The sequence below is a fragment of the Odocoileus virginianus genome, chromosome 5 (genome assembly GCF_023699985.2).
Source record: "Odocoileus virginianus isolate 20LAN1187 ecotype Illinois chromosome 5, Ovbor_1.2, whole genome shotgun sequence".
Taxonomy (NCBI): Eukaryota; Metazoa; Chordata; class Mammalia; order Artiodactyla; family Cervidae; genus Odocoileus; species Odocoileus virginianus.
This window is the reverse complement of record NC_069678.1, coordinates 7960958-7988109: the sequence shown is the minus strand read 5'-3', so window position 1 is coordinate 7988109 and position 27152 is coordinate 7960958. Positions and strand designations below refer to the sequence as shown.

The 27152-nt window shown below is 38.5% G+C and overlaps 1 protein-coding gene across 2 annotated transcripts; it reads right to left on the bottom strand.

Annotated features, from left to right (window-relative positions):
• GABPB2 (GA binding protein transcription factor subunit beta 2) lies at window positions 1–27115 on the bottom strand. Of its 2 annotated transcripts, XM_020912367.2 has the most exons (9): window positions 26934–27113; window positions 23067–23206; window positions 19881–20048; window positions 19134–19328; window positions 16688–16826; window positions 11268–11384; window positions 9321–9506; window positions 5518–5648; window positions 1–5396 (listed from the first exon to the last, which is right to left on the bottom strand). In XM_020912367.2, exons 2-9 carry the CDS (start codon window positions 23172–23174, stop codon window positions 5097–5099), a joined length of 1344 nt encoding a protein of 447 aa, XP_020768026.1. In that variant the 5' UTR covers window positions 23175–23206; window positions 26934–27113; the 3' UTR covers window positions 1–5096. The 2 variants fall into 2 exon arrangements, with proteins under 2 accessions (XP_020768026.1, XP_020768035.1); XM_020912376.2 differs by lacking the exon at window positions 11268–11384 and having other exon boundaries at window positions 26934–27115.
• Window positions 27116–27152: the final 37 nt, after the last annotated feature.

The following is a 27152-nucleotide window of genomic DNA, read 5'->3' as shown; positions in this document are numbered from 1 at the left end:
TGGTAAGACTTTGACATTTTATTAAGAAATATCTTTTTATTTTAAATGATAGTACAAAAATTATATATATAATATAGATTTGTATAGGTGTACATACACATAAATGCTCACACACACACACGAACTTGCTCATCAGATTCAAACCCTATTTTATTAAAATCCTAAATAAGAGAAGTAGATTCGTTTTCCTAAAATATACTGTACATAAAGCTATCAGACAACTTGTAAAACTGAAGCTGTTTTGAGAAGCTAAGCACCCCACCTACCCTTTCTCTGGCCTAACACAAGTGGCCTTGGCAGAAGGACAGTACACAGGGCAAAGCCAGAGAAGGGAGCTGTTATTACTACTGCTGACAGAACAAGATGCCTGAAACCAATGAGATAGCACAGGATATAGAGCATGACCTAGATTAATTCTCAGAATTAAGAATAAACCACTTAATAAACAGAAAATATGTGGTGGGGAAGGCAGGGAATAGAAAGAGGAAAGACAAGGCCCATAGATTAGAAATGACCTACTAATTAAATTCCAGTGCCTGGGAAACACTCAATGAGATAAGAACAATGGGGTCACAGAAGCAGAAGTAGTTAGAGGGGAAGGGGAGGAGAGAGAGACAGGGAATCACAATTTCCTGCCATTAACAATCCAAACTGCTCTGTAGTACAATCTTGGGATATCACTCCACCTCCTAATCTTAAAGAGGCTTTAAAAAAAAAAAAAAAAGGCAGTACCAGAGGTTCAAAGCTACTTAAATTGAATTCACATCCTTCTTGCTCCTGTCTCTTGGTAAATATGTTGGCACAGGAAATAGAATACTAACTCAGAAGGGGAAAACACAAAATGGAAATAGATAAGAGCTTAGAGCAGCACATGGGTATGCTTGGCTTGTATTCCATTCTAAAGCTCCTTTTCTGGCCATACAGAGATGTCTACACATGGAGCAGAGAATAGGAGGCCATTCTCCAATAAATCTGGACAAAGACTAATTGCCATTCGGGATTAAACTTCTGGGAATAGTTCTCTATATTCCTCAAGATTTCTAATTCTGGGGATCCATGATGTTGTTTGTTAGGACAGAGCCACAGAAATTTCTCAAAATGATCTTTTCTTAAAAGGATGAGGTGTCTAAACTGGAAAAGCAGATGTATAGAATGTCTGCTGCTTCTGCCACGGACCTTTATCTAGAGTTTCTTTCCTATTGAGAAGTATAAGAAATTATGCAAATGTCAGTCAAAACAGCTGCCACAGGAGTGGAAAGGAGGTTTGCTCTGTGGAAAGGCAGCTCCAGTTCTACCCCTGACTCTGCTCTGAAGCTTTCAGTTTACATGATGTCATCACACTATATGCTAAAGAAATCTCTGCAAAGCTAGGTACTGGCTCTCCCTAGGGCCTTACTCCTCAGGTTTCTCATTACTGCCTGTTGAGTGTGCCTCTCAGAAAAGGGCCAAAGTAATGCTTTTGCTTCCTCAGTCCCTTTAATGAATTGAAAGAAATCCTCTCTAAAGTGTTTGATGAAATAAAAAATATTTCCAGCTTTACCAGGTACTTTTAGAATTGGACCTCAAAACAAAGAGAAAAGTGGGAAAATTCATATGTATTTATAAACATACACAATAATATACATGCAGCAAAGGGGTGTTAAAAAAAATGCACTGGTCACAAAATACCTAACTTCAACTGGAGAGCCTTCTGGTAAATTCATTTCTTTTACAGCAATATAAAGAAAGAAAGGAAAGTCATTTTGTATGCCACAGATTTCTAGTATTACTGAGCAGACACAAAAATCTTAATAAAGCAATGCTAAGGCTGAAAAAGAGGGTGAGGCAAAGCCAAAAATAATGAAACAGATATGACAGAGAAAAAAGAAAATCTTTTAAGGTGCTGAGTTCAAAATACAGAAAACCTAAAGCCAAGTTCTCTCATATTTCAAGTAAGAGACCTCAACTATGGCATTATAATTAAGAGATCCCACAGAGGTAGTGATAGGAAGGGAATGTCCATCTATATATTTGTAAGCAATTTCCCTGAAGCCGGGAACAAGAACAGAAATACTAAGATTTATTTCTTTCTCTTATTTAGGGGGAAGCTTAAAACCATAATGTAAATGTAGGGTCTAAAATTTCTATATTAATACTGATACTATTAAAGCAGCTTTATTTTAAAATAAGCAGTCATCCTAGGTTTCAGGTTTTTCCTGCTCAAGTACCACCTCTGAACCACCTGTCTGTTATTTGAGTCTCTGTAATCCAACCTTGCCAACAGACCAGTTGCATTCCCCAAGCCCAGAAGACCTAGACATTTTCCCAACTTCCAAGGTTGATCCAGAAAAATATGCAAAATCATATAATGGTACTGCCAATAATGTCATTAATAATATTAACTACTTCAAGGGATCCTGACCTACCATTCTCTCTATGGCAATACCACTAGAGATCAAATCCTATTTCCCTTCTGTGGAATGCGAAATGGTCTATTCCAGGTAAATAAAAACAAATGCTCTTTTAGTATCCACCCCTTTCCAAACACTGCCCTTCTCTCTCTCCCTAACCAACCCCTCCTTAAACTCCCTATCTCAGAGACCCCATCATCAAAAATGACTTGGGCTATATTAGATATTTTTCTGGGTGGGAATGATAGGCTTTTACAGAAAAAGAATAAGAACCTCTAAACAGTTCCTTCAAACAGTAGGGGCTCTGTATACTCAGAAGGGAGTGCTGGATGGAATCAGCACTAAGGAAACTACCTTAGAGAGTAAGCTGGTTGGATCTAGATACTTTCTGAGAGTTAACCTCCACCCCCTTAACAGGAAAGAAAAAACAAACAAACCAAAAAACAAGGAACTAATATCAATATATACACCAAGAAAATACACAAAACACATCTAAAATAACACTTGGTCCCTCTATAGTTAAGCTAAAGCTCTGAAATGGAACACAATAGCAGCTTACTGTTAGCACCTGATTCACAAAGGGACTCAGAGAAAGGAAAAACATTGCAAATAGAAACAGGACGATTTGACAGCAGATACCACATTTTACACTCACCCATACCTAGGCTGTTCCACTGAATTTCTCCACCATCCCCAATGGTGCAGACTAATCTCTGATCATCTGGAAAGTGCTCAGTACTTGGTCCATGGAAAAAACCTAGCTAAGGTGGCTCAGAGCCAAAATTCATTTCAAAACTGATATTTTTGTCTATAAGCCTCTAATAGACAATTCTTTTGGGGCTTCCTTGGTGGCTCAGAGGGTAAAGTGTCTGCCTGCAATGCAGAAGACCCGAGTTGGATCCCTGGGTCAGGAAGATCCCCTGGAGAAGGAAATGGCAACCCACTCCAGTATTCTTGCCTGGAGAATCCCATGGATGGAGGAGCCTGGTGGGCTACAGTCCACTGGGTCGCAAAGAGTCGGACATGACTGAGTGACTTCACTTTCACTTTTCCTTTCACTTTTGTTAAATTTGGTTTGGGGAGTTATGTTTACAGTCTATTTTGAGCCCTAAATGATTCTGCACCTCTGGAAAACTGCAGCAAATTACTTCACTAATCAAAGTAAATAGTACCCTGTTAACTGTCACATTTTATTCCAAATTAAAAATACATGTTTTCCCCATGATCGCTCATTAAGAAAACCTTTTCTAAACAGTCATTCAACTGTTTACTTGGCACATCTCCCTCTTGTTCAGTCTGCTCAGTTGTGACCGACTCTTTGCGACCCTGTGGACTGCAGCACACCAGGCTTCCCTGTCCTTCACATCTCCCTCTGGTTGCTTCTAATTTATAACAAAGCAAGTACAGGATGATGACCTCTCCACGATCTCTCTCTCTCCACCCATATTCCCATTCTTTAAAAAAAAAAAAAAACTCCAAGAAATCCCAGCAATGAAACACTTTCTAAAGTGTCTAAGCAAAAGGAGCAGGCACGGTGGGAGAGAAGAGAGTAAGGTGACAAAGATCTGGCCAGAATCTTTGGTTCCTTACCTATGGCACTGGTTGTCCTTATCCCCTCTGCCAACACTGAGCACCTATAAAGCACAAAAGCTCCACACAAGACCTGACCTTAAGAAAACAACAGTGTACTCAGCCCAAATCAGATGGATTAAAAATACAACATCCTCAGCCTTCATCTCTCCTCCTGTCTTTTCTTGCATATGAGTGGATACCATGTAAGTTCCACAGAAAGGCACACTTAGCAAACTCAACAAAATTTTATAAAGTTAAAAGGTTGATATTAAAGCTTGACATTACATAAATAAATGTTTGGAAGCAAGTTGTTCTGACAACAGACTACCCTCCTCACTGCAATTTCATAAAATCTAGCCAGAGCAAAGTTGGTATCTCGAGACCAAACTGTTTCCTAACCCCACGAGCCTCTATTGTGGCCACTTTCCAGCACCGCAGAGGTGCAGCTGGAGGATCTGGGATCTACATACACTTCTCCCACATCAACAAGTTTTCTTTCATTTCCAGTTTTTAAAAATTTTATTTTAGTTTCTTAAACTGGCATCTGGGCTATGGACACACAATGGATGCAAATTTACTCAGGTGATTTCTTTTCAGTGAAATTAACTCAGGATAGTGGGGAATGCCTGCCTGTTCCTTTGGAAGCAGAATATATTTGTCTTCCCTAAAGCTTACATCTAATCCCTCCTCCCAATTAGGTTTCTTCCCTAATGGGTACACATCAATAATCAAAGGCAAAGTTTCAGGTCACTTGATGGTACAACTATTAAAGGCTCTGGGTATGTCCATATTAGAAATGTTATTTCAAAATCTTCTGATAGAAAGTCAGTTATTTAAAAAACAATCACTCCATAACATCCACCTTTCTTTTACCACTATGCTTCAAGCAATGATGTGAGCTGAGAAATCTGGTCCCTATTATTTTGGACCCTCAGAAGATGTGTTCCTTAAATTTGGCTTTGAAGTTTCCAGTTGCATAGAGAGCATTCCTGAGCCCAAGTTGTAGCCTATAGCATTGTACCCTGCTGTAATTTTCTTCTTTAGGACATTCTTAATTTTTACACAATGTTTGTCCTCTGTATTTTTTTTAAAGAGGAAAAAGATGGACACAGTACAAGTTGTGGCCCTTGCACATTAAGTTGAAACAGTTTCCATGGAAACTCCAGTATGAGGCTCTGTGGTCCCTACTGCCCCAGTCACTTCTGTGTCTCTCTCTTCCATCTCCCCCTCTGTGACTACTACAGCATCTACCTCAGCCACCTCTTCAACCATGGCAAAATCAACTCCATTGGGCTGTTGTCGAGCCATGGCCTCTAATTTGAGGCGGTACTGTTCTGCCTCCTGCTCTTTCTTTAGGAGCTGGTGTCGGTATTCCTGGGCTCTTCGATTCGCCTCCTGGAGTTGCTGCTGAAGGAGCTCCCTTTCAGTGCCTTCCTGTAAAAGTAAACCACACAGGTAAGGACTCCTAAGAGCAGACAAAAAGAGAAGGGTTCAGGCCTTAAGAAGTCTGGCTTTTGAGTCTTTGCCTTCTCTCCACCACTGCTAAAAACATTACCTTGCTTTCTTCCACACTGTCTGTCATCTCTTCTATCCTTGGTTTCTTAGTCAGCGGCAACTTCTCTGCTTCTTCTGCCTCTTCCTCAATGACAGTCTCCTCTGCAACCTGACCAGCAGGTACAGTTAGAACTATAAGCCAAAGGACACCAATTGGAGGTGATGAATACATAGTAAAACAAAGAGATTTTGCTTACTCTGAATCAGAAAGCAAACTAAAACATATTCTCTGATATCTTCGGATTTTAGAATCATATCTCTTCAGATTTTAGAATCAACAGGTAAGGCATGGCTTTGTAGAGAGAAACCGAAAGGATTAGAGGCACTAAGAAGACTTCAGATGGACTTCCCTGGTGGTTAAGAATCCTTCTCGCAATGCAGGAGATGCAGGTTTGAGCTCTCCTTAGGACACTAAGATCCCACATGACCTGGAGAAACTAAGCCCACATGTGGCAGCTACTGAAGCCTGTGTGCTCTGGAGCCTGCACATCACAATCACTAAGCCTGCATGCTACAACTAGAGAGATCATGCACCACAACTAAATATCTCGCATGATGTAATGAAGACCCTAGGTGCCACAACTGAGACCCAGAGCAAAAATACACATTTTTTTAAAAAACAGAAAAATAAAGATGACTTCAGAAAGGAAGGGCAATGATTTGTAGGTTTGGAAGCCATGCAGTTAAGACCCAAGTCTGAAACTTTTATATGAAAGTGTCTGACTATAGATCAGAAGCTGTGACCACTCAGCTTACAATTCTGCAGGAATAACTTACCTAAAGTAGGTCTAATGTCTTAAATAAGAATTTTAAGAAAACTTTTATGAAAGCAGTTTACCATCAGCTATGTCTAATTTAACTATTTCTCTTCTCATAGATAAGTGAGAAAAGGGTCAACACATATGCACACAACACACAAGATGTAATGCACACCTATCAGAACGGCTAAAATTTAAAAAATAGTGATAACACCCAACACCCAATTCTGGTAAGAATGTGGAGAAACTGGATTATTCATAAATTGCTGGTGAAACTGTAAAATAGTATAGTCACTGTAGAAAATTTTTTTTTTTTACAAAACTGAACATGTATTTACCATATGACCTGGAAATTGTACTTTTGGACAATTATCCCAGAAAACTGAAAATTTATGTTCCTATAAAGCCTGTACATGATGAGTCATAACAGCTTTATTCATATATAGCCAAAAGCTGTAGACAACTTAAGTAGTTAAGTGATTAAATAAACTATGGAACATCCATACCATGGAATACTACTCAGCAATAAAAAGAAATGCACTACTGATACAAACATCAACTTGGATAGACCTTAAGGGAATTATGCTGAGAAAAAAAAAAAACCTTATTGCAAAAAGCTATATACTATATGATTCCGTTTCTGTAACATTCTTGAAATGACAAAAGTATAATGATAGAGAACAGATGAATTAGTGGTTGCCAATGGTTAGGAATGGGGTGGGAAGGGAAGTGGCTGTAGATATAGGGTAGCACAAGGAATCCCCGTGATGGAATTGTTTTCTATCTCAACTGTGCTGGTGCTCATACAGTAAATTGCACAGAACACAAACTCACAAATGAAGGCAGAGAAAACTGCAAAAAATCTCAATAAGGTTGGTGGATTGTACCAAGATAAATTTCCTGTCTGTAATATTGCACTATTTGTATATTATACAAAATAGTACAATAGGATTCCCAAGTGGCACTAGTGGTAAAGAACCTGCCTGCCAACGCAGCAGACATAAGTGACACAGGTTCAATCCCTGGATACGGAAGATCCCCTGGAGAAGGGAATGGCAACCCACACCAGCATTCTTGCCTGGAGAATCCCATGGACAGAGGAGCACGGCGGGCTACAGTCTGTGGAGTCACAAAGAGTTGAATTACAACTGAAGTGACTTAGCACATATGCACAAAATAGTACAAAATATTTGTACTATTATACAAAATGTTATCACTTGGGGAAACTGAGTGATAGATATATGGGATCTTTCTATATTATTTCTTACAACTGTACATGAATTAGAATGTACAATTACATGTATAATTATCTAAAAATAAAAAGTTAAAATTATATTTAGGTTTTAGGATCCATTATGATTTTTGTTTAAAGCAAAAATTGATAGCATCAGTTGATAGCAGTAGAAAGCAGCTTAGATATCTGCTAAGTGGAAACTGAAGTTTTGTCTGGAATTTAAAATTTCTTACAGTTAATCCACAAAATTTTGGCTTTCCTTCTTTGAGCCTGGTTAAATGCATCTGTAAAAAAGTAGTGCAGTTTATCCAGGCAAAACTTCGAAAAATTTTTTTCCCTCTAGGACTTTCCCTAGTGGTCCAGTGGTTAAAATTCTATGCTCCCAATGCAATGGGCACAGGTTCAATCCCTGGTCAGGGAACTAAGATCCCACAAGCTGGAGGATCTTAAATTTTTACCTTTTTCCCTTAAAACAATTCCGATCTTAAAAAAACAAAAAACCCAAAAACTCCGTTCTCATTTACTTAATTCCATTATAAGTAGTCTCTCACCTACTCTGTGAGCTCTCCCAAACTTTAAATGATAATGTCCACAAAAACATCAGTAGTATATTTCCAAATAAAATTCCAAGAACTTATGATATAACTTGGATTATAAAGGTTTAATTCCTACTCTTTCTTCCCATACGGCAAAGATCCATCAATTCAAATAATTTAAAAATTATAAAATCCTCATAATTATTTAGGCCAACTCAAATTGCTGATGACACAAAAGGCAATGATACCAACCCTCCTTTTTCAACCTCTAGTATTTCTGAGGAAGAAGCTGTAATGTTAGTTTCTCCTTTTTTCAAAAAAATTTCACTTAAGTATTTTTTAATAACTAATACATTCAGATGGTTCATAGATTAAAAGCTATAAAAGCATATACACTGAAAAGCTTCTCAGCTGCCAAGGTGCCCTGCCAGAAGGGAACCAATGTTAAATGTTATTTCTGAGTGTTCTTCCAGAGACAGTCTAAGTCTACAAATATATTAACAAATATACATATAAATTTATCCCTTTAAAAAATACAATGTAGCATACTCTACACAGTGCCTGTATCTTGCTCTTGTCACTTAAGGTATTTTGGAGATGAGACCATACTGGTATGTAAGAATCCTCCTCACTGTTTTAATAGCTGCACAGTATTCCACTGCATGAGTAGGGTATTCCATAATTTATCCAGTTCCTTGATGACTTCTACTTAGGTTCTTTTTAATATGATGATTACAAATAATGCTGTAACAAATAACTTAGTATACAGGTCATTTCTGTGTGTGTGAATATAAATTCATAGAAAAATAACTTATTAACCAGAAGGTATGTGCAGCTTCAATACTGATACATATTGACAATTTGCTCTTCAGAGGATGCATTCACACTATTACCAGTGATTTATAAGAGTGCCTGTTTCCCCATACCCTTGATAGCATGGTGCTTTAATGGTATATCGGTGCAGTATTTATATTTCTCTTGCCATAAATGAAATAAATTTTTCTATTTTTAAGAACCATCAGTATTTTCTGTGAACTACTAGTTTGCAATACTTGCTCTTTTTTCTATCAGGTTGTTGGTTTTACTCACATATTTTATGTATATATTAGGAGAATTTGACCTTTTATTTTTTTTTTCTTTTTCAGAGCTTCTTTGCCCCATCTGGGATCTGGCATTCTCCCATTTCCCCCTAACTTGCCCTAATGCTTCATTTTTAGAGGTGTGTTGAGCGTCTAAAATATCTTTTAATAAGCAACTGTCCACATGGACAACTCACCTTGCTGTCCATCTTGCACAGTCACAATAAACGGCTGGCCAATGCCTCCAGTAGGGATTGCAGTTTGGATATTACTCAGAGGGACTCCATCGGTCACTATGGTGATGACCCTCTGGCCTCCACTCCCCACCACTTGCTGGATTGATGAATCAACAGAATTTCCCTCTATGATTTCTTCTGAATTAGCTAGAGATGACAAAAGTAGATATAAAATTACAGCTTAAAAAGATAGGAGTAGAGTAATTTCAGTCTCCTTGAAATTGATAATATCAGGAATAGAAAAGCTTGAAATGCATTAGAACAGTATTTTCTAAAATGTTTTCACTGACATGTTAGCTTTCACAAAAGACGGGTTCTATGTACAAATATGTTTTCAAAATGTTGGTTTAACTATGCTTAAATTTTTATTTTTATTTTGTAGTAAGTATCAGAGACCCTAATAGACAAATGAGCATTGTGGCTCTCTAATAGAAAATAAGATATGCTGAGTTTCCCCAACATACTTGACCTTAGGACTCCTTTTCAGGAAGTATCTTGAAAGTCTAAATAAATCTATAGAGCCTAGAAATATAACTATAAATTAGAGTAGACCTATTTCTATAAGAAATAAAGGCATTTAATAGAGAATTAACAAAATAACATGTCAAGAAGTCAAAACACTGAAGAAGTTTGATAGACAAAAACAGGTGGCTTCTCCCATCTGACTGATCAACAATAACATTAATAGCAACGAACACCATTTACTATGGGCCAGGTACCTTTCTATTAATAAGAACTTTACATGTATCATGTTGAATAAAGATTTTCACTTTGGTTAGTCAATATCCCCAGTAACTATTAGGGGAAACAGTTCCTACTACTATGAAATTTCTGTATCTAAAGAGTCACAAGGAGAAGTCTGCATTAGGGGTAGGGACTATCCATATGAGATGCGTTCAGGCAGTTCAATGGAAATAGAGCACTCACACCTCTTAGAAGCAAAGAACAGTTAAATGTTAGAGCTGAAAGGACCCTGATAGATAATCTAATCCAACTACCATGTCAGAGATGAGGAGGCAGACCTGAAGAAGTCAAATGATTTATCCAACATCAAAGAGCAAATTAGAAGAATTAACAAGCACAAGTTTAATATGTTGCTTTTTCCTCTGCCATGCTGCTCATTCACACGCATCTGAGGAGAGATCTTTATGATTGCTACCAGTTGGAAAAATAGAATTGGAGGAATGTCCTCAGCATCCAAATGTCTATGATAGAAAGAAATCAACAATCTGCTTTCATTTACGATGAAGCAGATTGCCAGAGGGCTCCAGAAAGATTTCTAGATGACTATTTACCCCTATCTATAACTATTTGCCTCCTACCTATATGAAGTCTTAAACCTTTTCCCTGGAGGTAACTAGCTCTGGGTAAGGGACCTGAAACCTTTCTGTTTTAAAATCAGAAGGGCACTATACAGGATTTATCTCCACAAATCCACTAGGAATGCCAAAATAACATCTCCAGTGAAATGAAGCACGCCAACCTGGGGTACACAGGATGTAACAATGAGTGAGGTAGCAGTCCCATGTATTTTGATGCTTTAATACAAAATATCTAGGCTGCTATTTTGAATCATTCTATGATAGTATCAGTCAAAACACAACATAGAGTATTTCCAAAACTCTGCTATATAAGACTAAACATTTCAATCTGATGTAACTCGAGTCAGTGCAAACAAACTTGAAGCTGCAAGAATACAAAGGAGTAACTTACTCATTCTCTGACATTATTCAGCTGACTGATTGTATCACTTAGTGATTTTTCATTTTGATGCTCAGTGACTCTACATCCCTTTATCTTAGTTGTCTCTAACCATAATTCTTTAACATTTCATGGAAATTAAATCTGCTGGGGAGTTGAAAACAAAAGAAGAAATGGTGATTCACCCAGCAGATATCCCTTACCTACCTGTGGCTCTGTGTGAGTTGGAGAGGGGAGCTGATGCCTCAGCAAGAGCTGCAAGGGTGGCCAGCACTGAGGTGGTAGAATTTGAGAAGTGTACTGTTGAGGAGGCATGGGGGTCACCTATTTTGGTAAAAAAGGCAAATGAGGTCCAGTGGAGAGAATAAATAGAGATGAACTAAAATGGCTTATTAAATCAAAATCTCAGCTTTTCCTTAATCTTGCTTCCTAATACAAACTTCTATAAACCGATTATCATGGTGTTAAAACTCTTAAGGTTTAAAGTTTTCCCTTTAAAGTGGATTAAGAAAAAATAAATAAAGTGGATTAAGATAATATGCTTGGTATAGGGCCATTACATTCTCTTCATCTGATCATTCTCTTGGCACCTGTCAAGGCTGAGCATCAGCAGCTAACACACCAAGAGTTCCAACCACTCCCAAGGCTGGCGGTACAGAGCTCAGAGCTCGTCTTGGCAGCAGGCAGTACATACAGAGCGCCTCACCCCAGGCCAGGCAGTGGTGAGGGAACAGGCCCCTCCTGGGCTTTAGTCAGTCACGCCTCTTCTATTCACCAGCTAGAGAGGTGAGAAGACTAGGCCTGACCTCAAGGGCAAGGACAGGTAAAAACCTGAAGTTTCACATTTTGAATGTTAAAGGATAGTACAATTTATTGATGCTAAAAAATAATAATTACTTAGTTATGTCATGATGTGCTATTTAAAAAAACTTCATTCATAACCTTTTTCCTCTATCTATGTGATATACTTATAGCTAAGTTCCAAGAGGGAAGTGCATTAGATATGGCAACAGGCATGCCTAATTTTATGAACCGAAAGTATTTCTCAACAGTTTTGCATAAACCCAACTTTTATAACATGAACTGCATTTCCCCAAGTCTTTCACTATAATTTCATAGATAACTTATTGTATCAGTTGCAAATTAATTGCCACTTGGCTCCAAATCCACCCTTCTTTGCTGTGCCTTGTGATACTGAAGCTGAATCCTATAACTATCCCTGTCATCTGGCAGGAAATTAAGTTTTATCACAAAGAAGTGACTGCTCCCCATACTGGCTATTCCTATATTCTTTAGAGTTCTCCTCACCTCTTAATAGTTATCCATTGTTACTAACAAGTCTTTTGAAGTTTATAAATTATGTATTTATAATATATATTTATTGTATATATGTAAGTATTTATTACATATGTATAATAAAACTATGTATAATTAAACTATACCACACATAATTTTGTCTCCTGGATGAAATGGACTGATACACTTATCTTCTTTTTTTAAAAAAATAATTAGTTAATTTTATTTATTTTGGCTGTGTTGGGTGTTCATTGCTACATAGGTTTTTTTTTCTGGTTTCAGGGAGCAGGGGCTACTCTCCAGTTGTGGGGCATTGGCTTCTCTTGTTGTGGAGCATGGGCTCTAGGGCATGAAGGCTTCCATAGCTGCAAATCCTGGGCTCGAGAGCACAGACTCAATTAGTTGTGGGGCATGGGCTTAGTCTGTGCCATGTACGAACCTGTATCTCCTGCATTGACAGGCAGACTCTGTACCTCCGAACCACCAGGGAAGCCCTAAATGTACTCTTACTTTTTGTTTTCCCAATAATATACCTTAAAAAAAAAGTCAATTATCTGTAAAATACTTTCAAAGCTTTTGGATGATGACTGTGGGAGTGAAGATAAGGGTGGAGAAAATAATGATATCCTTATTTTAATTCTCTCATACTCAAGGAACCAAACGGTCTTAGTGAAACACAGTGTATGGCCTCTAGAAAGAGCTTGTGTCAATCTAATGACCTTGTAAGAGCAAGATTAGCTATAGCTTATACTCTAATTTTCCTGCTTAGTTCATGTTTTTCTTATCACTCAGACTATCATACCAAGTGCTGACATAAGAACTCACAAATGAAACAAACAAGGAACAAGCAAGTTTTAGATACATCCCTCATGGAGGTTGGAATATATGTGACAGTAAGTCACTAACAATAAAAAATACACTGCTATTATTTTATCACAGTTAAAACACACACAGACAAACACACAAACAAGGCTGTTATACTTAAAGTTCAAATAGGACAAATCAGGTAGGCCACCAAGCTAAAGAAGACTACTTGGGTAGAACTGCTTCATGAGAAAGGCATTATATACTTTTTAGCACATGATGATTCCAACCTAAGGGTATTTGTTCTCCCTCTGATTCAAACATAGTGATTCACCCAACTTCTCTTCAATAACAAGATGAAGAAAGAACATTTGTGAAAAATTAGGTTTAGTATTCTGATAGAATACTAAATTGAAAAGGTGAAACTGAAAAGAGATGACACAAATGATCTCTTTAGACTTATCCCAGAGAGTTCTGGGAAAATACTTTATTGTTAAATAATGCTAATTGCTTCATTTTAATACAAGACCCCCATCAAATAAAGTGAAATGTGCATGGCTGCTGTTGTTTTGGAAGGAAAATGGCATTGTTAGTGACAATTTGTTACCAACTCAGAATGTGGCTTATATAAACTCTTCAGATCAGGATTTAGGGGCATGTGCTATGGTTGGCTAGGCAGTCTCACCAAGTCAGTGAAAACTGGTGGTGGTGGTTTAGTTGCTAAGATTCAGAAAAATTAAGTAATCTTCCCAGGGTCATGCAGCTAGTGAATGTCAAGAGCCCAGATCAGAACCTAACTGTCAAGATTCCAAAGCCTGTAACTCTTTTTGAACCAGTGTAAGGCAATTTGTACTTGACTTTGGAGTGCATCTTACGATTCTACAGAAAAATGAAATTTATCTTCATAACTCTGTTTTGCCCTGATTAATATTTAAGTTAGTCTGCCTTCTCCAGTCACTGCAGTTTGATGGTGGCACTGATTGATAACTGATATCTTTAGTCACAAATGGAAAATTGAAAGCAATCTTTACAGTTTGGATTTTGGTATCAAAAATATCCACCAAAATGACAATCCTAGGATACTTACAGTTAATTATAAAAAAAAAAACATTTATACGTTTATTTTTTTGGCTGTGGTGGGCCTTTGTTGTTGGGTTTGGGCTTTTCTCCAGTTGCGGAAAGCGGGGCTACTCCTCGTTGCAGCGCACAGGCTTCTTACTGTGGTGGTTTTTCTTGTTTCCAAGTATAGGCGCTAGGTGTGTGGGCTTCAGTAGTTGCAGTGTTTGGGCTCAGTAGCCGTGACTCCTGGGCTCTGAAGCACTGGCTCAGTAGTTGTGGTGCACGGGCTCAGCTGCTCCATAGCAAGTAGGATCTTCCTGAACCGGTGTCACTTGCATTGCAAGGCAGATTCTTAACCACTGGACCACCAGGGAAGCCCATTTTCAGTTAATTCCTAAAAATATTGTTGGATTATGGGAAATAAGAGGGCTTCTCCACCATTCAGGAAAAGAAAATCCTTAAAGCCAGTTCAATAACACAACCTGAATTTGACTGAGAACTTTTCTCCTTTCTTTTATCTGCACTGATAGGCCAATCCCCTAAAGGGAAACAACTAGGTAGAACAGCTTCATGAGTAGGATGACACTGGAGAGATCAGCTCTAATTATGTGACTGTTCAGCAATTTCAATTTGCTGCTGTCAACATACAGAAGAGAAAAAAGGAGTAGGTTTGCCAGAAGCAACGTGACAAGCATGATATAGGTCCACAGGAACCAAGGCTAAGAATCTTTATGCTGAATGCCTTCAACTTTGCTTATCATTCCAGTAAGAGTCTGGAGAATTTCAGTAGTTAGACTAAAGACTTAATTCTAGCCCATGTTGTAAACATATTACTTTATTGGCTTCTAAAAACTTTTGAATTAAAAAAACACTTGCTCTAGTCAGTGTGTCCTGAACCACAACAAACCCAAATGGCTGTGAATATTCTGATTACATATATACATACATTTAAGCTAAACTTTTTGAACCATGCAGCTGAAAACTAAAGCATAGAAATTTTAAATGACAGTTGATAGCTTATAAAATGAAGGGCACTACTGCCCCCTTGTGGGCATGAGAGAGTCAACCACTGAGAAGTTACATTTTCATTCAACATTAGCTATTACTGAAGCCCTGCTATAAAATGGGTACTGAAATAACCTCATGAAGTAGATTATTATATTCTAATTTAATATATAGGTACAGAAGGTTTAGGGAAGTAAGTAGTATTTCTAAGGTCAAGTATCTTAGTCAATTAATAAATCAGTATTTGAAAGCAGTTCTGGAATGCAAAAACCTTTGTATAATGTGTATTCTTTCTAGTTTATACTGCCTCTCAATAATAATACATCAGTCAAGATCTTCCTCTGATATTTTACAAACAACTATGAATACAGTTGCCAATTTTTAAATGAAAATCGGCAACAGAAAAAGAAACCAAAGGTCAGTAGGAACACTTATTTAAACAAGGACATAATTTCTCTCATTGTAAAACAAATATCTGTAAGAAGATGTTGAAAATAAACTTGATTTGCTCCTTTTTGCTCCTTTTTATTAAAAAAAATTTATTATAGTTGATTTACAATGTTGTACTAGTTTCTGCTGTACGGCAAAAGTAGATTTGCTCCTTTCTAGATCGATGTTTTATTTTTATTAAGACATAAATACTGTGTACTGGTGGTACAGTAGATGAGACTCTGCCTGCCAAGGCAGGTTTGATCCTGGATCCGGGAGGATCCCACATGCTGCAGAGCAACCAAGCCCACTAAGCTAGCGCTCTAGCGCCCATGAGCTGCAACTACTGAGCCACATGCGGCAAGTACTGACGCCCGCACAACCTAGAGCCTGTGATCCTCAACAAGGGAAACCAGAACAATGAGAAGCCTGTGCACCCGACTAAGAGTAGCCCCTACTTGCCACAACTAGAGAAAGCCTGAGCAACAACAAAGACCCAGAGCAGCCAAAAATAAATAAATTAAAACAAACAAATACAAGTGTCAAAAGAGCAACATCAAGTGCTTTTCTTTGCTGTGTTGTTGTTTTATATGTTCTCAAGAACAAATCAGGACTCTTAAACTTTAGTCAAATAACCATACTTACCTCTTTTATATCAGCATCCAACCATTTATGTTTATTTTCTTATTTGTTACTGATTTAGACTATAAATATTTAACTATTTTCCTTAGCAGTACCATATTAAAGCACCTTATTTTTCATTTTGGGGTCAGACATAACCCTTCAACAGATTAATCTGTAGAATATTTTACTTTTTACACAGTTAAGCATTTATGTATAATCCTAAAGTATGGTCTTCCCTTCCTCCAGAAAGAACAAAGCATTAGCTTTAAAATCTATTATAAATCTTCCATTTGGGGAATATTTTAATAAAGGAGGGGATATCAGACAGAGTATCTATTCATCTTATTAAAAAAAACCTGAATTCGGTTCATTTCAAGTCTAAAATAAATGTCACATTATCAGAACATCACCTGAGGTTGTCTTGGTGCTGGCTGAAGAAACAAGGCTTGCGAGGTTGACAACTTCTCCTGACGTGAAGATAAATGGGGTAGCCATAGTCACAGGGTTGGCTCTCTCGGGATTAGCATTCACCTGATTCTGCATTGCTTCCTATAAAACAACACAAGATATTTCAAAGTAAGAACACTTACAAACTAGCCTCAGTTATACAGTTACTGAACAGCCATGCCCCCTCCCCCGCTCAATGCTGTCAAGCAGAACTAGTTCCGGCTCACAATGTCCTAGGGACCTCAGAGTTCTGGTTAACACTACTGTTTTCTTCTCAGACCAGGGCAACAGAGAGCTTAGGTTGCTTTCCCTATTAATTATACCTTAAAAAAAAAAAAAGGTGTATATTTGCAAAAACTTTTATTAGACAATTCACTTAACCTCTATGGACACTGGTTTTTAATCTGAAAAATAAAAGTAGCCTAAAAAGGAATTTCCAGCATGAATATTCTATGATCAATTATGTACAAGACATGGTGCTAGTTGGAGATCCCTGCGGAGAATCTACAGAGAACAATATTCTCCAGAGTTTTGTCCAACTACTTATTCCATTCTGCCACTGAAGAAATCCCCAAGAGAATATATAACAAACAAATAAATGAGTGCCAGATTTTAAAGGCTAGTTCCATACACTGCATTTTTGCTTTCAGGGATATCTGCACAATTTCAGTATGAAGATGCTTCCCTTTATTTCTTTTTTTATTTTCATAAGTAGTTTTCTACAAACATGATTACTACTTTAAAAAGTCGAATTATAACAGTGCTCACTCTAAACAAGGAATTGAAAGCTGAAGTGGGTAACCAGTCTGCAGGGAATCATACATCAGAAAAAAACAAACCACTGAAAATACAGCAGACATGGCTATTTTTTTTTAACACACAACTATCCCTTTGCTACGAGTTTCAACTGAAGCAGATTATACATTCTCTGGTTACTGTAAAATTCCTTCTTGAACTTGCCCCTTCTACCCTCCATTATCACTAATTCTAGCCCTCATTGACTCTTGCCTGGCCTAATGAATGTCACTAGACGGTAAAGAATCTGCCTGCAATGCAGGAGACACAGATTTGATCACTGGGTCTGGAAGATCCTCTGGAGAAGGGAATGGCGATCCACTCCAGTATTCTTGCCTGGAGAATCCTGGAGACAGAGGAGCCTGGTGGGCTACAATCTGTGGGGTCACAGTCAGACATGACTGAGCGACTAACACTACTATTACTATATGGTTCTTTAGCATTGTCTTCTCTCTCAAGTCTGTGTACCACACTCCAAACAATCACCTTTTTAAAAAATCTCATATTAATCCTATATTTAAAAGCTTTCATTGGAACACCACAAAATAGTCCACACTCTTGCACATCATGTAACACTGCTCTGTTCAGAACTCAGCTTTTCAAGTCTTAGCTCCTGCCACTCCCAAACTCTGCTTCTCTTGACCAATCTCTAGGCACAGAACTATTAATACTTACTCTTTCCTGATCATTCCATCCCCTTTCACACCTCTGTGTCTTTGATTTGCTTTTTCTAGCTTAGAATATAATTTTCTCACATCTCTGCCTAATGGTCCTTCAAAACTCAGTTCAGAGTCTACATATACTTTGATCTTTGCCTTAAGCATGATCAAAACTCCCTCTCGTAACACCTACTAGGTATCTGTTTATCATCATCGTGTTAAATCAGTATAGTATTGTACTGCTTTATATTTTGTCTTTACCTTCATTATGCTGTAAACACTTCAAGGACAGGGCTATGCCCTATTAATCTCTGTATCTCTCATCCTGTTATTTCCTGATATACACACACTGGCTTAAGAAATCAATGGATCGAAAAAATATCATCATCAGTTCAATTCAGTTCAGTCGCTCAGTCGTTTCCGACTTTTTGAGACCCCATGAATCATAGCACACCAGGCCTTCCTGTCCGTCACCAACTCCCGGAGTTTACTCAAACTCATATCCATCGAGTCGGTGATGCCATCCAACCATCTCATCCTCTGTCGTCCCCATCATAGCTGATTTTTAATTCTGAGATGGTTTCCTTACGACTCAATACGCTTTAGAGCTATGTTCTATGTCACATCAGTTGATGTATGTTCATAAAACATAAAGAGGCTTTTCATATTATCCCAAGTCAAGCTTAATTAAAAAGGGAAATTTTCATGGAGGAAAAAAAATTCTAAAGCCACATAAATCTTATTTTTGTACTGGTCACAACACTGCTCTTCAATCATCATGAATAATTCAGGGTTTTATAGAATTTTTTTTAAGATACTAATGACAATCACAAGATTGAGACATAATGAAAGTACTACTTTGATAAGATACAGAAAACTCAGTTTTGATTCAGCTTCTGTAAAAAATCCTTAACTTCAGCTAATGTATACTGTGGTGGTATAAAAAGAATAGGACCTGAAGGATGACCAGAATCTCAGCATTGTTCTTCTCCAGGGCTATGTCAAAAGCAGATTTATCAAACTTGCTGAAAGCATGGACATCAGCTCCATATTTGATAAGTAGCTCTACAACATCTCGATGGTGGTGCTCTGTGGCCCAGTGCAAAGCTGTCATCTTTAGCATGTCCTTGGCATTCACATCTGCACCATTCTGTCATAAAAAAGTAATTTTTTTCAAAGAGATACTGGTTATAGTAGCACAGGTGCAATATCCCATCACCAGATACCGAGGATTTCGATATCGATTACACATACTCAAATTTAGAAATGTTTAAGAAATATCAAAGGGAAAAACATGTCTAAAATTCTTCTGCATGCTGACAGACACAATGCCTTAAATGAGAGGGTCTTTTAAGGACATCACTGGAAAATTATAACAGATGGGAGAGAAGGGGAAAAGAACAGATTTTTGTTGCATTTATTAATGGTGAGCTGAGTGCCTGAAAAAACAGGCACTCAGAACAAAGAACAAAGAACACCAGCAGAAGAATGAAGAAAAATCAATAGTCTGTTTAGCCTTCAAAAGATTAGAAAATAAGATGCTCATAGCTATGATGACTCTTGAAAGAGCTACAACTCAATGCTATAAACTGTCCTAAATTTAATATTTCCCAATCTAGTTTCCTAATGCCTGTTTAAGTAAGAAAATAGGAAGATTATTTGTCTTTTTTACAATATAGACCCGCCACTATTCTTGCTTTACCCTAACAAGTAGTTCCACGATGTGTGCATGTCCATCAGCTGCAGCCATGTGCAAAGGGGTCCTGTCCACTTTGGTCCGTGCATCCCTGCTAACTCCTGCTCGAAGGAGCACTTCTGCTGTGGAATAATGACCATACTGGGCTGCAAGGTGGAGGGGTGATGTTCCAAGCTGTGGGGAAATAATACTCATTTAATATCAACTGTGTGCACAGTCTTAAATCATTACTGGAGGGATACAAATGAAAAACAGGAGAAGCCTAGGTTCCTGTCCTTGGAGAGAGAATCAGCTGGGCAGATAAACTGAAGAAATTATTTAATTAAAATTAATATGCTAATGGACAAATAAACATACTATCAAATAAGTGCTAAGTATAATGGCTTTAAGTCAGGTGGACTTAACAGGTAGAATTCCATAAAGGGTATGATTTTAAACAGGGCTTAGAAGGTTAAAAAAGTAGAAGAGAGCACGTTGAGTCAGGAACAAAGGGGAGGAATCAGTTCAGTTCAGTTGCTCAGTTGTGTCCGACTCTTTGCGACCCCATGAACTGCAGCACACCAGGCTTCCCTGTCTATCACCAACTCCCGGAGTCCACCCAGACCCATGTCCATTGAGTCAGTGATGCCATCCAACCATCTCATCCTCTGTCGTCCCCTTCTCCTCCTTCCCTCAATCCTTCCCAGGATCAGGGTCTTTTCAAATGAGTCAGCTCTTCGAATCAGGTGGCCAAAGTATTGGAGTTTCAGCTTCAACATCAGTCCTACCAATGAACACCCAGAACTGATCTCCTTTAGGATGGACTGGCTGGATCTCCTTGCAGTCCAAGGGACTCTCAAGAGTCTTCTCCAACACCACAGTTCAAAAGCATCAATTCTTCTGCGCTCAGCTTTTTTTTTTCCGCCCCCCGGTGCTCAGCTTTATTTATTTATTTTTAAATTTCAGCCTCAAGGAAGATTTTTATTAAACAGGTCGACTTCTAAATGAACTTGAGAAATTCTCATTCAAATGAGGTATCCACATAAATGATTGCAATAATGTCTTATTTTCATCCTATATTCAACTGCTTAAATAACGGCTTTTTCCCCTGAGGTAAGTGTTAGTCACTTAGTCGTGCCCGACTCTTTGCGACCCCATGGACTGCAGCCCTCCAGGCTCCTGTGTCCATGAGATTTTCCAGGCAAGGATACTGAAGTGGGTTGCCATTTCCTTCTCCATCAGCTTTCTTTTTTTTTTTTTTCCATCAGTTTCTTTATAGTCCAACTCTCACATCCATACACGACCACTGGAAAAAAACCACAGCCTTGACTAGACGGAACTTTGTTGACAAAGTAATGTCTCTGCTTTTTAATATGCTGTCTAGGTTGGTAATAACTTTCCTTTCAAGGAGTAAGCGTCTTTTAATTTCATGGCTGCAATCACCATCTGCAGTGATTCTGGAGCCCAGAAAAATAAAGTCAGCCACTGTTTCCCCATCTATTTGCCATGAAGTGATGGGACCGGATGCCATGACCATAGTTTTCTGAATGCTGAGCTTTAAGCCAATTTTTTTCACTCTCCTCTTTCACTTTCATCAAGAGGCTCTTTAGTTCTTCTTCACTTTCTGCCATAAGGGTGGTGTCATCTGCATATCTGAGGTTATTGATATGTCTCCTGGCAATCTCGACTCCAGCTTGTGCTTCCTCCTCCCAGCGTCTCTCGTGATGTACTCTGCATATAAGTTAAATAAGCAGGGTGACAATATACAGGCTTGAAGTACTCCTTTTCCTATTTGGAACCAGTCTGTTGTTCCATGTCCAGTTCTAACTGTTGCTTCCTGACCTGCATACAGGTTTCTGAAGAGGCAGGTCAGGTGGTCTGGTATTCCCATCTCTTTCAGAATTTTCCAGTTTACTGTGATCCACACAGTCAAAGGCTTTGGCATAGTCAGTAAAGCAGAAATAGATGTTTTTCTGGAACTCTCTAGTTTTTCGATGATCCAGTGGATGTTGGCAATTTGATCTCTGGTTCCTCTGCCTTTTCTAAAACCAGTTTGAGCATCTGGAAGTTCACGGTTCACGTATTGCTGAAGCCTGGCTTGGAGAATTTTAAGCATTACTTTACTAGCGTGTGAGATGAGCACAACTGTAGGCAGGTTCAAAACAATTCTTGAGAAAAGGGCAAACACTAGAAAGTGATATGTGAAATTTAGGGTGCAAATGTAATTGGTTGAAATAGAAGTTTGTTACCACAGTAAAGCAAAGCAGAAAGACTGATGAGATGAAGAGCAAAAAAAAAAAAAAAGCAATAGTGTGTCAATAGCAATAAACAAGCCTGTATCATCTCAAAGTAAATCTTGCTACTATCAGAGTTATCTATCAGCATCCATTTGGGTCAGAGATCTATCCTTTTCTTTGGGTTATGCTCTTTAATTTAAAACCTATTTCATTTATTCTTTGTTTTTCGTATATTCAGTCTCTCTGCCTGACTGGATTTAACTTGCAATGCGATTTTCAAGTCTATTTATAGAAATGTTAATCTCCTGGGTTTCCTTTCTTCCTTTTTGTGAAGTGTTTGCCTCTAAAATTATGAATTAATCACCTCAGAATAGAGGACACTGCTTATTGAATTGTTAAAATTAGGCAATGATAACAAAATCTATGAATACTAAGCAAGCCCATGTTATAACCTAGACCTGGATCTTCTGACACTCTGCTCTCCAAGCTGATTGTTCGAACTCATGAAATTACACCTTCCTCTTTAATGTTTTTTAACAGTGAAAAAGGAAACAAAATGGCTAGGCTATTCCTTATTAATGAGGACATTTTAAAGAAAAGGAAACCAGGAGTTTATTAGTTTAGAAATGTACTCTTAGTATACTGATTTTGTTTAATTTCTAGCTAATTACAGAAGCCTATAACGCAAGTACACTCCAGAGAGAAGTAAACCTTTTAGAAAACACTCTTAAAAACATTATAGAAAATTACAAGTATATAATACTTTACAATTACCACCTATCTATCCACAGGAGATTCGTTCAATTTGGAAAACTAAAAGAAAAAGAAAACCATATATTCAGATGAGACAAAGATGATGAAACTCTTGTAGGGAGACTGAGGCAGAAAGACAATAAAGAAAGACCAATTCAGACTATTTAGTCTTTAAGGAAAAGGCTGCTAACAGCACACGCTGGGAATAATTAAGCAAGCTTACCCAGTCTGTGGTGAATGGGGCACCATTTGCCATCAATGTTCTCACTTCATCATCTTGGCCTTTTCTTGCTGCTTCTAGCAACCTCTTCCCTAAGTCCACCAAAGACATCTTTATACATAGGAACACAAATTTTCAGGAACCTGTAACTCAAACACAAGGAAAGATGCCTGTAAAAACGTTTTAGAAGACCTCTTATATTAGAATATATGTAAGATACTTCTCAAGTGGACTATCTGACAGGGCACTTCTTTTCTACTTTAATACAAACTGTCAGGTATTTGCAAAGTTTCAGGCCCTAAACTGTAGTTTCCTCACTTTCAATCTCGAGTAAAATACTTTGAAAATACATGAAACACACTGCTGCCTTTCTAGCTTAAGGACTCAATAAAACAGCATTACATCCCTTCGAAACAACCATGGTTAGAAATAATGTGTTACATGAAAAAAAAAATGAATAGACAAAGCAAGGATATTGAGACTCGGGTACGTGGAGGACATTTTTTCAAAAATGAGCAGACATGTCACTGCACCTATCAGAAGTGTCTCAGCAACACCTAGAGTTTTTTTAAAGTCATCAGTTTAGTCAGATTATATACTTTGTTTAAAAGTACAGTTATGTCTAAAATCATTGCAGTTTTTTTTTTCATTGCAGTTTTTCACTTAATAATGTGGGCATTATTAAATTTTTGTGAAAGCTCACAGTAAAATAAAAGCATCTGAGTAGAAGAGTTTTTTCCTTCCTTGTAAAAGGCATACAGTCAACTCTCGGTCATTTAGGGTAAGAAAAAAGAGGACTTCCCTGGTGATGTAGTGGATAAGAAACTGCCTGCCAATGCAGGGGACATGGGTTCAATCTCTGGATCTGGGAAGATTTCACGGGCTGGGGAGCAGCTAAGCCCGTCCACCCGTGGGCTGGAGCACCCTGGAGCCTGTGCCACCCAGGAGAAGCCATCACAAGGAGAAGCCCATGCACCACAACAAAGAGTAGCTCCCGTCTGCACACCTGAAGAAAACCCAAGTGTAGCAATGAAGACCCAGAACAGCCAAAAAAAAAAGCTCCTGTTAAACACATGAAATCAAAGGCAATAAATGATGGAAACTGTCTTAAAAGCAACCAAAATGGCCATTTAAATTGATAGTTGTTGTAAAGTAAATTAGAAACGGGCCTGGGTATAAAGTCAGAGTTGCACAGGATAATGAGAAGTTCCTGGATGCAACGCAGAATTATCTGAATGGTATATAATCACCATGCATTACAAATTTTCCAACCAGTGAGGAAATGACTGTTCTTGATAAATCTAATTTTTATTATCTATTTGCTTTCATCTTGTACTTTTTGTCTTAGTTGCTCTGTGGTATATGGAATCTTCCTGGAGCAGGAATCAAACCCATGTCTCCTGTACTGACAGGCAAATTCTCAACCACTGGACCACCAAGGAAGTCCCTATAAACTTTTCTGATAAAATGAGAGGTGATACTAATAACTGTAATTTTTAAGCATTATATAAAATACATCAACATTTGGATGATGGGCATTATTTGGTGAACCAATATTTTCAAATGACCCATATAGATCACAAAATTACGCTCAGGTAAAAAGGGTCAAAGTGAAAGCAGATCAATGGGTTTTAAGGTAATCAAGTATAAAACATTCATTGACATGGTTTCAGATACCTCATTGCAACTAACTTTTAAGAACTTGCCACTTGTTGGGTTTTTGTGTAACACAGAAGAATAATCATCATTACCTGAACAAGCTATTAAAACACTCCTCTGGATTTCCCTGGTGGTCCAGTGGTTAAGAATCTGCCTGCCAATGTGTTATATCTATATTAAAAAGTGTATCACCAAGCCCTAAACACTTCTATAGGAATTCCCTGGCAGTCCAGTGGTTAGGACTTGACACTATCACTGCTGGGGCTGGGTTCAATCCCTAGTCAGGCAACTAAGATCCTGCCTCAAGTCACACACCACATTCTCCCACCTCCCCCTCAAAAAATGAAAAACAAAACAAAACTCAAAACACCTCTACGATAACTGATCACAAAGGGAAAGAACGTCCTACACAGGAATGTTGAGAAATGTTGACAAGCAGCAGATTAAATTCTCCTAATACTGAAATTTCAGCTCTAGTCTCTACCACAAAAAAATATTCAGTTGTAGGCTGAGGTATCTGCTTAAGGAGATAGTCTGATTCACATTCCTGGGAAGATGATACTTCTGGAAAATAAGATCCTTTAATTAAGTTGATTTTAATCCCACTGCAACTGGTGTCCTTAGCTCCTGAACTCTAACAAAATATTTTTGAGCCATCAATCTTGTCCACCACAGTCTGCCTTCATATATATGTAAATTTTATCACTTTTCTATAATCATATTTATGAGTCTGTGTATCAGTACCTCTAAATGACAAGTGACCCAAATGTTTCATCCCATTGTTTAAACAGGCCACCAAAAACCTTATTTATTATAAATTGTAGTTAAACTTTGGGGTCAGAATGTGAATAGGCTGTTGCATTAATCATTTGATAGGAAAAAAAAAAGTTCCTAGATATGTGTTCAAGGTTCTTTTCTCCCCTTATTCTCACTCTTTGCTTTTAAGTTAAAAGTAAAATGTATTTTAAAAATAATGGCATTTTGGGGGGACTATGTGTCATTCTCCCATATACCACCAGATGAGAGAAGCAGCCTAAGGATAAGAGACAGTTTAGGTACTTCTGAGCTCCCTTGATTACTAAAAACAAAAGGAAAGCATTTTCCCTTAGTGAATATACCTCCACTTTCCCTACTGATCTAACTTGCCTCCCAAGATTTTGGAGATGAATAAAATAACAGAGCATCCACTTCCCCTCCCAAACGAACACACAAGAATTTTCAATAAGTGTGTTTTAATAACTGATGAAGTGCTTGAGCTCTTCACAACAACGTACTCTATTACAAGAGAGTAATTTCAATTGTTGATACAAAAATTTAGGTGGGGCACTTCTCTCACTGTTATCAAAGCATATATGAACATAGATGCTTAAGAACATCTCTTGTGGACTGGGTGGATCAAATGGTACAATGAAAACACAGTCTCAGACGGCAAAAAATGTTAAGTTGCTGAAGGTAAATCACAGAATGTCCTTTTCCACAGATGTTTTAAAAAGAGAGATGAGAGAGAAAGGTCCTTCTGGAAAGGGAGAGAAGAATGGGATGATGTCTGCGGGCTCAAGAAAATCTGTGAGAAAAGGAGAATGGTTAGGGAAGGAGAAATGGAATTGAAAAAAGGAGAACGGTTAGGGAAGGAGAAATGGAATTGAAAAGTCCATGATCTGACGACCTTTTTCTATTGCACACGTCCCCACTGCTCCGCCAGCTGTACAAACAACTGTGCAAGAACCGGAGGCGAAGCCCTCACTGCTCTTGCTCAGATTACTGAGCTCATTAATAATCTTTAGGCTATTCCTGGGATCAGAGAGTTAGGGAATTCTTTTTCTCCTCTATTACAGCGATGTTCAGTCTTTCTGCAAGAAGGATCAACGGGACAGGGAGCCAGGGTCTCAGCCTCGAGGGCAGCCACCGGCCCGCGCGCCGCGCTGCCCCCTAGTGGTCACCTCTGTGGCCTTGGCTTCCCTCGGTCCGGCTCCCCAGCCCCAGGTCTTACACCCACCCCCTTCTTCACCTCCCAGTCCCCTCCCCTTCCTCCCGGCAGCATCCCCTTCCTCTCCTTCCCTCAGCCGCCCCCGCTCTGGCGAGGGGGCGCCGCTCCGACTGCACCGAGAAGTTCGGGGCCGAGCTGGAAAGCGGTGCAACTTTTCACGGCAGTCTCCCTTCCAGCCCTGACGCCCCCTCGAGCGCACGCATCTCTTTTTTTTCCCCCCTCACCTCCTCGTCCGGGACGCTGCCGGCTGTGCTTTCACCGAGCCCGCCAGTTTGGTCCTGTTTCCTTTTCTAGTTAAAACTCCCTGTCAATGACGGTTACTTTTTGGCCTTTTCACATATGCATATTTTGGGGGCCTTTAACCCCCCCTCGTGAAGAAATGGAGGCAGCAAAATGGCGGACCCGGAAGTGAAGGCTCGGCGAATATAATTTTTGGCGGAGGA

Bases quoted from the DNA above. Each gene is read 5' to 3' on its own strand.
- GABPB2 (XM_020912367.2), bottom strand. From the start codon at position 23,174: ATGTCTTTGGTGGACTTAGGGAAGAGGTTGCTAGAAGCAGCAAGAAAA. The intron at 9,507-11,267 runs GTAGGTAAGGGA...TGTCATCTCTAG, and splicing joins CAACTCACACAGAGCCACAG to CTAATTCAGAAGAAATCATA. The intron at 5,649-9,320 runs GTGAGTTGTCCA...TTTGGCTTATAG, and splicing joins TGTGCAAGATGGACAGCAAG to TTCTAACTGTACCTGCTGGT.